The following is a 9831-nucleotide window of genomic DNA, read 5'->3' as shown; positions in this document are numbered from 1 at the left end:
GATCGACATGTATGCAAAGTGTGAGGATTGAGCGATGCGAAGCTGTCTTCGACTAGATCGGGCAGCAGCAGCGCACGCCCGTGTCCTGGCACGCAATGATGCTGGGATTCGTGGAAAACGAGCAGCACCAACAAGCACTGGATCTTCTGGAGGAGATACTGCTCTAGGAGGAGGAAGAGTTTCTTTTTTGCCACTCACCATCGTCATGGCTCTCATGGCTTCCAGCAGCCTCGCCAGCCTCGACTCTGGGAGAAAACTCCATGCTCTGACCTGCCGGGATGGATTCCAGAGTGACGCTGTGGTGGTGAGCTCCCTGATTGATTTCTACAGCAAGTGTGGCAGCAGCATGTTCATCGCGCACCACGTCTTCGACTCAACCAGTTCTCCAGCTCTTCCTCACTGGAACACTCTTGTCAGTGGATACAGCTGCCATGGCGATCCAACGTGAGTTTTCGAGCCCTTCCACAAGCTCCAGGAGGAAGGATCCAACGACGCCACGACTTTCCTTGGTCCTTGTGGCTTGCAGCCATGCTGGGCTTGTTGATTGAGGCACGAAGATTTTCGAGGCAATGGTGGTGAGCTTGTCGATTGCTCCCAGGATCGCTCACTACACTTGTGTGATTGACATGCTTGACAATCGGCTCCACAAGGGGTGGAGATGATCGAGAGCATGCCAGGTGAGCAGATGCTGCAGTGTGGACAAGTGTCTTGGCGGTGTGTAAGAAGTAGGTGGCAAATGTTATAATCTAATGCTAAAAAGACAAAGATTTAGTTTCTTTACTATGTTACAACCTCCTCTTCAAGTTCCACTTGAGCTACCTCAGAAGCTTCATGTAGGGTAGGTTAAATTCCTTACCTAACATGCCTTAATATACCATTAACCTTCTTGGTAGTGTGTAAGAAGTAGGTGGCAAATGTTATAATTCGACACTAAAAAGACAAAGATTTAGTTTCTCTAGACTATGCCTCTTCAAGTTCCACTTGAGCTACCTTAGAAGCTTCATGCAGGGTAGGTTAAATTCCTTACCCTAACATGCTTTAATATACCCTTAACCTTCCTTTTGATTGATGTTGACTATATGGTGAAAGTTGACACCTCCACCTAAAAACAAGTTGTATTGGTGATCACTCTTTTTGGGGAACTTTGATATAAGGTATTGGATGAATTTTCACCATAGTTGGCAATTGCACTCGATAAGCTGCCTTACCAATGCACTTTAGCACTTCATATGTATGAGCATATCGATGGGAAAGTTTGTCACTCTTCCCATTCTATAAAGGCACCAATCTATTCTATTACTCACTTGACAAAAAGATCATTCGCACAAAAACGAGATCACCCACTTTATATTCCTAGAATTAGCACTGCCTATTAACAAGTTCCTCCGCTCTATCCTGAGCTACCTATAAATTCCATTTGCATACCACCAGAATCTCATCAAATTCTATAGCCAAATCAGTCACCTCAGAATCAAACTTATCTTGAACATCCTTACTCAAATGCAATCTCAACTTCACCATTGTTCAGGGATGCTTTCCAAACATGGTAAAGTAAAAATTTAATTTAATTCTACTATGTTAGATATTGTTGTAAGAAAATTGCACTAATAGAAGATATAGATCCCATTATCTCTGCCTTTGACCAATGCTATAGTACAACATATCTTCCACCACTTAATTCACACACTCGATTTGCCTATGATCTCCACTTGAGAGTTTCAAAGTCACTTGCATAGCATTTGCAAAGCTCTTCCAAAATCCACTAGTGAATTTTGAATCTCGATCAACAATAATATCCTTTGATAAACTAAAATAAGGAAAAACCTTCTTCAAGCATATTATAGCTAAGTCTGATGTAGTGATAGTCTTTCAAAGAGCCAACAACTACACATACTTCGTCAAATGATCCATTATAACCCATACTTGCTCCTTTTGCTTCTATGTTTGTGGCAAACAAGAGGAAGTCTATAGAGATACTACACTAATAGCTTTGAGAAATAGGTAAAGGTTGCAAAAGTCCCCCCAACTTCTCCCATAACACCTTTATTTATTAACAAAGTTTACATGATTTTTAATACTTGAGGATATCAACCTTCATATTCCTCCAATAAAAATTACACTTAATCAACTTATACATCTTCTTCCCTCCAAAATGACCAGCCTCTAGACGATCATAATAGTGGAATAAAACTTGAGTAATTAACATATCCACCTGTGGTAAATATACACAGTTATTATAGTAAAGAATCCCATCCATTAATGAGAAAAGTGCTTCCATCTAAGCTTGCAAAGAGACCACTTTAGCATCTTGAGCCTGAGCACACTCAACCAATTGCTCAAACTCACTAACCATTTTACTTACATGATGACAAAATTGTGTTTATAATGCTGTCACATGATGAACACAAGATAAAGCATTTGCCACCACATTTGATTTTCCCAAAAGATGCTTAATAGAAAACTCCCTAAAATCCATGAGCTTGACCATCCAACAAGCTTGCCTAGTGTTCAACTCCTTCTATGTAAAAAGATATATAATAAATTTGTGATCTATCAACACCACAAACATTACACTATAAAGATAGTGCTGTCATGTCTGCAAAGCATGAACAATAGAGATTAACTCTTGCTTATATATAGAATAGTGTTGCTTTATAGGATTTAAAATTTGACTTTTATATACAATATGCTGTCCCTCTTATATAAGAACTCCTCCCAATGCAAAACCACTTGCATCATATATCATCTCATAAGGTTTTGATGGATCAGCAATGCAAAGCACTAGAGCCTCGTTCAATAACCATTTCAATGCCACAAAACTCTCCTTATATAACTTCTTCCACTCAAATGGTATGTTTTTGTGTAACAACTATGTCAAAGGAATCAAACTTGTGTTGGAAACATTGGTAGTAACTAACCATACCAAGGAAGTTCTATAACTTGGCCACTGAAGTCGATGTAAGCCAATTCTCCACCACAACCACCTTATTTGGATCTATCTTGACACCTTTAGATGTCACAATATAACATAAATATTCCACTCTTCTATATTCTTGTTGAAAACAAAAATATTGTCCAAGAAAATCTCCACAAACTCATGAAGATAACGCCTAAATACCTTTAACATCAACCGAGTAAATATGGCTAGTGCATTTGTTAAACCAAACGGCATAACTGTAAACTTAAAATGGCTAAAACTTGTGTTGAATGCCATGTTAGAGATAGATGCATCATCCATTACAATCTGATGATATCCACTCCTTATATCAATCTTGGTAAACACTCATGTTTCATCAAGTTTATCTAAGATATCATTCATATGTGATATTGGCATTTTATCCTTCATTGTCTTCTTATTCGAGGCATAATAATCAATACATATTTGGATTGAACCATCCTTCTTCTTCACAAGCAAAACCAGAGCACCAAATAGAAACTTACTTGGTTGAATAAATCCAAACTCAAATAACTCTTTGATTTGTCATTGAACTTCTTGCTCCTCCGCATAATTTAACAAAAATGGATGCTAGTAAATTGGCCATGTCCCTAGCTCCATATAATCCCATGCTCCACACTGCAAAATGGAGGCAACCTATGAGGAAGTTTAGATGAAAAAACATCGGCAAATTCGTTAAGTATATCCTATATTGTTGCTTCTCCCCCACATATATCTTGGTCCCCCAAGTCATGGACAAACAACAAATAACTTGAAAGTGCATTTCTATTATGACAAAACCCACTTCAAAGATGTAGTGAAGAGCATAATGTGAGACATAAATCCCTAAGCCCCAAAGTGGAGCCAAAAGGGTGCCACGTGGCAGTGGCCAAAGCGAAATCCAAACAAGCGTAACACGTTTTGACTAAAAGCTTTGACTTGAAAGGTTGAGAGCAGGAGTGGAACTCCCAACGGAGTGCTCAAGATACGAGCATAAAGCGAGCCATAAGAGAGTCTCTAGAAAAGGGACATGAGATGGACCCGAGATGGAGTCCGAGATGAGGTCTGAGATGGACCCGAGATGGAGTCCGAGATGGAGTCCAAGATAGACCCGAGATGGAGTCCGAGATGAACCCAAGATGGAGTCCGAGATGGACCTGAGATGGAGTCCGAGATGGACCAAGATGGACCCAAGATGGAGTCCGAGAAGGACCTGAGACCGAGTCCGAAGTCGAGACCGAGATTGAGACCAAGACTGAGACCGAGACCGAGACCGGGACCCAGACCGAGACCGAGGCCGAGGCTGAGACTGAGGCCGAGTCTGAGTCCGAATCTGAGTCCAAGTCTGAGTTCAAGTCTAAGTTCGAGTTTGAGAGGTGAAAGCACAAAGCGTTCGTCTCCCAAACCCTGGGGGGTTTGGTGAGCTCCAAAAGTATAGTAAGGGGGAGGACTCCAGTGGAGCCAGTTTGGCCAGAAAAGGCCAATTTGGCCTAGGAAGGCTATACTTAGGTGTTGGGTGATGGGATAACCACTGGGAGGTCTAAGGCTAGAGTGAATACAGACTATCAAGTAGGGTAGCTTGGTGAAATGTTCAAGAGTCGGCTCTAGTTCCCCTGGGAGATCAAATGGTCGATGCTCTTAGTCCAAGTGTGGGTGGCACTACCTACTTGGATACCTAGTGTGGCTCAACAGAACCTCACTCTAAGCCCATGGCTAAAGCACCCAAAGGCGGAAAGTGAGGAGAGTACCCACGAGGCTCGTATAAGGCGACGGTGTTCCGAAATGTTGTCCCAAAGTCCTAGACTATAGAATGGAAGCGGAGCAGTTCTCTAGTATGGTGACCAAGGATACGGTCATGTGGTAAGAAAGTCCCAGAGGACAGTGGGACTTAGTTGTCGGGCTTGCAAACCTTGTCCCAGTGGCAGAGTAGGCAAACTCGGCCATGGGCAGAAAAGAGACTTGGTGGGGACTGTAAAAGGGATATTGGGGAAGGCGGTTCCTCTTGTCTGCAGGCATCTTAAGGATGCTAAGGAGTGGATCTTGGATGGTCACTCCTGGATAGATGGCCCAGTTGTGGAGAGATGGGACTGCGATACAAGTAGTGCTGGACCACTGGTGGTACCAAGGTGAATGGGCATGACCTTAGTGTAACGGGCTGGTATGTCAATGGTACCTTGGGGTGTCAGTCTTAGGATCGGACACATGGAGCACTTGGGCCAAGTGCAAAGGTTGAGTGGAGGAGATGCCATTCTCGGGGCTAGCATGCCTGAGTCCGGAATAGGACTTATGGAGGTTATGACTGAGACTCCTCCAAGTGGTCGGAGGTGTGGTTAAGTGACTAAAGTAGAATGGAAAAATTAGTCAATTACAATTTGGTATCGGAGTTGTTCTTTAGTCTAACTTTTATTGGTGCTTAAGTATATCACCATTAGTGTTGGCATCAAAAAGTCCTAAGAGTGGGCCTATCCGTGAGGAGTAGCAAGTCGGGAAGACATGGCTCTCCACTATAGTTCATGTGTGAACTTGTAGGTGAGATGGTGGATAGAAAAAGGCCAATAATGGACGACCTCGAGATCTTGGGAATAGTATAAGGTTTTCCTCAAAGAGTTGAGGATGTGATCCAGATGAACATTTGACTCAGCAAACTAGCTAATGTAGTTATGGTAAGCAACTATAGTTGAGATCACGGGAAAAATAAAAACTCCAAAACAATAAAGTAGTCACAAGATTATCCTCATATAATTGAGGTTGGTGCTCATGAATTTGAGACCAGAATTAATGACTGTGCAATGGATCCATTTTACCTCATGTACCAAAAAAAGCATTCCACCTAAGAGTGACATTGATTTTGCATTTCAAACTAAACTATGTGAGCTTCGATGGAGTATGCAGAAAAGTTGGACAGTGCTGGAGAGGGAATTGATTCTTCCTCAAGATCATTATGCCATCCCTGGTTGATCAGTTTCTCCTTTGCTGACCATTCTTTGGGGGAGTCTGCTGGAGTAGCTTCTGATGAAGATGGAGATAAGGGATGCTCAAGATCATCAGTGCCACGGCTGCCAATCACATTTGTTGTTAGTTTTAAACTCTAGAGATGGAACATACTAAAAGATAATGACATTCTCTGTGTTTATGAGCACAAATAGGTATGCTTTAGTAAAGGTTTCTCACAAAGCTCACTAGTTTCCTTTTTCCTATTGTTTGTCACACATGGAGTCAAGCCAATGGCCCAGTGCCAATATCTTGGTTCACTCCTCAAGCAGGCCATGATGACAGCAAAGCACATTATTCGCATAGCCAACTCTATCCATTTAAATGTAGAAATGCTCTAATGTTTATTTGGACAGGCACCCTTATCCTTGGATGAGTGCATTGCAAGTTCATGGCTTTGGAGACTATATCAAGATCTTTTGACAATCTTGTAGCCTTTCAAGGTGCGGATCACACAATGCAATGTGATTCTAATGCTCTTTTGCTTGCATTTTCTCTTTTCTTTCAGAAGAATCTCTATTGTTTCTATGATTAATCATAAAGAACTTAGTAGAATAAGAGGTTAAGATCTATATTTTCAATAACATTGAGACTTCTTGCTTATGTTGGTAGCCATGAGTGTTTTCTTGAATGCACAGTAATCACATGTCTTAAAAACTTTATATATATATATATAGGATTTTATAAGCAATCACAATTGTTATACTTCTATGAATATATCAATCAGAAACATAAGAATATAATGTTATTAAACATTCATTTTTTACTTTGATTTTAAATCCTTTGATTGGGATACCTGTCTCCAACTATAAATGGTATAGCTTTTTTTAAAGAAATCTTAATATTGCAACTGAAAAACTATTAACCACAGTGAAATAATAAAATATACAAATAATAATTTTAGAAATCAATAAGTATATTTTTAAAAGTATTTTAAATTTTATCAATACATATAGATAATGATTCAATAACTGAGACTAATAATGTTAGATGGATTTATCTAGTTTCTAGTTTAATACATTTAAATTTTCTATATTATTATAAGAAAGTTTTGTTAAATTTGATAACATTCTTTGATACCATCACACTATGCTATAAGGGATACATGTTTGGCATCATCATATTAGAAAAATCCCCTCCTAAGACGTCCCTCAGGCTCTGGCCTTTTCTCCTGAGCATTTGCAATGAGCTGCAAGCAATTAACATTTCTAAATATATAGTGAGTAGTATATAGTTTTATATATACAACATGACAAGGGGATCACGAGCCGAATATTCTTTGCGCACCAAGTCCCGTTACGCGTTCGATTCCTGCGGGTGTCCCTTTCTGGGGTTTAATTTCTCTCTCTTGTTCTTGTTCGGGGTGGATGAGGATCGCTGGAGGCGAGAATGTGAAGCTCTTCGATGTCGCCAGGGTTGCGCTGGTGGAATCACGCGAGTAAGATCTGCCTGCATTGCGCGACGATATGTCGTTGTTTTCCTTTCCTTCCAGAGATCGTCAAGCTTCTAGGATCTGTGCGGCAGGCATCCTCGAGACGTTTCGTTTAGCTCAAAGTCGTGGAGAGATCGTCGTTGGAATCTGGGGCATGCAAAGCTCCAGGGATGATCACGCAAAGACGAGCACCTCCTTCGATCAGGTAAAGCTTTCCTCCCTTTGTTCCTGGTCACGTAGTGAGCTTTTGCCATGCTTCCTCATAGAGTTTTTGTTCGGCCGAGCAGAAAGCTTGACGATGGATCGGTGCATCTAGTACTGGAGGCAGTCCAAAGGTATGTTTGGGTCGCTCGCTTTCTTCATTGACACGCGGCCGAGGAAGGCAGGTGGTCTTTCCAGGAAAAAATAGAGCTGGAAAGCGAGCTCGAGCAACCTCTCGAGGGCGAGAGGTAAGTATGAGGTCGCTACAACTTGAGGCCCTGCCACGACTCGAGGGCCACAAAGAACCTCTGCCAACCGAAGTAGACCCCCTCTATGATGAGAGCAGTCAGGTCCCTGGGCTCGTGGTCATCCTCGCGAGCACTCTCGAAGCACTTGAGGTAGACATCCCGGTCTACAAACTCGTGCTGGCGGCCAGCGCCAGCAGCGAACAAGACATTGGGGAACACAGCCACGCTGCGAAGCAAGTAGGCCAGCATCATCCTCCCGCATCGCCCATTCCCATCCACAAACGGATGGATGCACTCAAACTTGTAGAAGAAGTCCGAGGCCAGCACCAGGAGCTGCTCCACCGTCTTGCAGCTCCTTGTCGTCGCCTCCTCCTCAAAGAGCCGCTCCACATCCGCGTTAGTCTTGCTCACCAACTTGGACAACTTGGGCCGGATTGCCCAGGCATCCGCGTAGAAGTGCTGCCTTCCGCTGCTCGTGATCGTCATTGCAACCTCGCTGCCGGAACGAAACAAGCCTGCGATCTCCGGCCTGCTCGGCTCCATAAGAAGCTCGTGTGACTGCCTGAGCTTGTAGTTGTTGACGCTGGGAGCCTCCTCGGCCTTCTCCTCCTGGAGCCACCATGCGTTGAATGCTCGGGACAGGCAGCGGACTTGTTCCAATCTCTCGTCTGGAGCCACCACTTCGTGGAGCTGCTCCAGGGCGTGGAGTGTTTGGTCCCGGGTATCAAAGCCTTCCAGCTCCAGCTTGTTCACCTGGAAGAGGAAGTCGGCCATAGCGTCGCGCTGCCCGTACACGTCCAGCGCCCATGCTTTGGCATCGCCGTCCAGGGCCTGGAACCTCTTCACGTACCCACAAATGGCGTCCACCATGCTGCTCGTCGCCGGGGCTCCGTCGCCATCGCACCTCCAGAAGGGCCTCTCCGCGTATCGCCCCATCTATATGCCCTAGCCTCAACCCAGAAGGGCCCCCTTTTATACAGCCAAGGTTTGAAAAGGGGTACATTTGAATTTCCCGGGCTTTGACACGCGGCACGCGATAATTGGCTGTCGGCGCAAGCTCATTCTTCAGGGCTTGGCGAGGCGACGGCGTGAGCGCGATGGCGATGGCGATGGCGATGGCGCTGGCGGGGTGAACGATTGATCCAGCGCCAGCGCAGGGTAGGCGCTTCGGTCGATCACAACGAAATTTCATAGTTTCTTGCTCTAGATCGCTCCCTGTTAGCTGGATCGGGCCGGCTCAGCGTCAGCGATCGATTTCTCCTCTCGCCCCGGGTGTGTAGCGCTCAGCTACCTTTTCTTGCTGCAGAGCTAGGATCCAAGAGCAACTCGCGGCCTGTGTAGGTATGGAGATCGATATTGCCATATTTCCAACGATTCCATGAAATGCACCTTCCTAGGGTCACAGGACTTGTGAATTTCTCTCGGCTGGTATCATGGATGGGCGGCGCGCGGCTCTGAATCTCGTCCGAAGTGCTGGTATGCATTTCGATCTCTCAACCTCGTATAGTGTTTGCTTATATTGCAGTGAGGAAACCAAGGGGAAAAGCTGGCAAGGAGAAGGAGCCAGAACCACTGCTTACACCGTCCAACCACGCAGGCTTCTGGTATGTCTTATGTCGCAGCTCTCTCCACGTACTTATCCAATCTACTCCAGGTTTGAGGCCTTCTGGGACACCCAAGCTATCAAAGTTGCTACGTCCCATGGCTTGGACGATCCTGCTCGATCCGCAGGGCTCTTGAGAGGTCTTGCCGTCATCAGGTCCTGGCCGGAGAGCTCACCCATCACGACCCTGCAGCTGTTACAACTGCACGAAGCTTTACAGCTGACACCGGTCTCGGCATTCCGCAGTTATGGTGCCATGTCCTCTGCTGGAAAGAGTTACGCACATCCCCGAGACATCCAGGTCAAGATGCGGAAGTTCCTGGACCGTCTCAATGCAAGCATCGCGGAGCACAGCAAGAGCAAGCTGAGCATCGCCAAATGGGTTTGGATCTGCGCCACGCCCCCAGACAATGGAATGAAG

At 44.5% G+C, this 9831-nt stretch overlaps 1 protein-coding gene across 3 annotated transcripts; it reads left to right on the top strand.

Moving 5' to 3' along the window:
• Nucleotides 1-7140: 7140 nt before the first annotated feature.
• On the top strand, nucleotides 7141-8004 carry LOC112342006. 3 transcript variants are annotated; one of them, XM_024663093.1, is made up of 3 exons: nucleotides 7141-7364; nucleotides 7419-7563; nucleotides 7646-8004. In XM_024663093.1, the coding sequence occupies exons 1-3, from the start codon at nucleotides 7294-7296 to the stop codon at nucleotides 7652-7654; spliced, it is 225 nt and encodes a 74-aa protein (XP_024518861.1). In that variant the 5' UTR covers nucleotides 7141-7293; the 3' UTR covers nucleotides 7655-8004. The 3 variants fall into 3 exon arrangements, with proteins under 3 accessions (XP_024518861.1, XP_024518860.1, XP_024518859.1); XM_024663092.1 differs by having other exon boundaries at nucleotides 7625-8004; XM_024663091.1 differs by having other exon boundaries at nucleotides 7419-8004.
• The last annotated feature ends 1827 nt before the right edge of the window (nucleotides 8005-9831 follow it).

The sequence above is a fragment of the Selaginella moellendorffii genome, unplaced genomic scaffold, assembly GCF_000143415.4.
Source record: "Selaginella moellendorffii unplaced genomic scaffold, v1.0 SELMOscaffold_96, whole genome shotgun sequence".
NCBI lineage: Eukaryota > Viridiplantae > Streptophyta > Lycopodiopsida > Selaginellales > Selaginellaceae > Selaginella > Selaginella moellendorffii.
The sequence above is the reverse complement of the archived record's forward strand: the minus strand, read 5'-3'. Positions and strand labels throughout refer to the sequence as shown.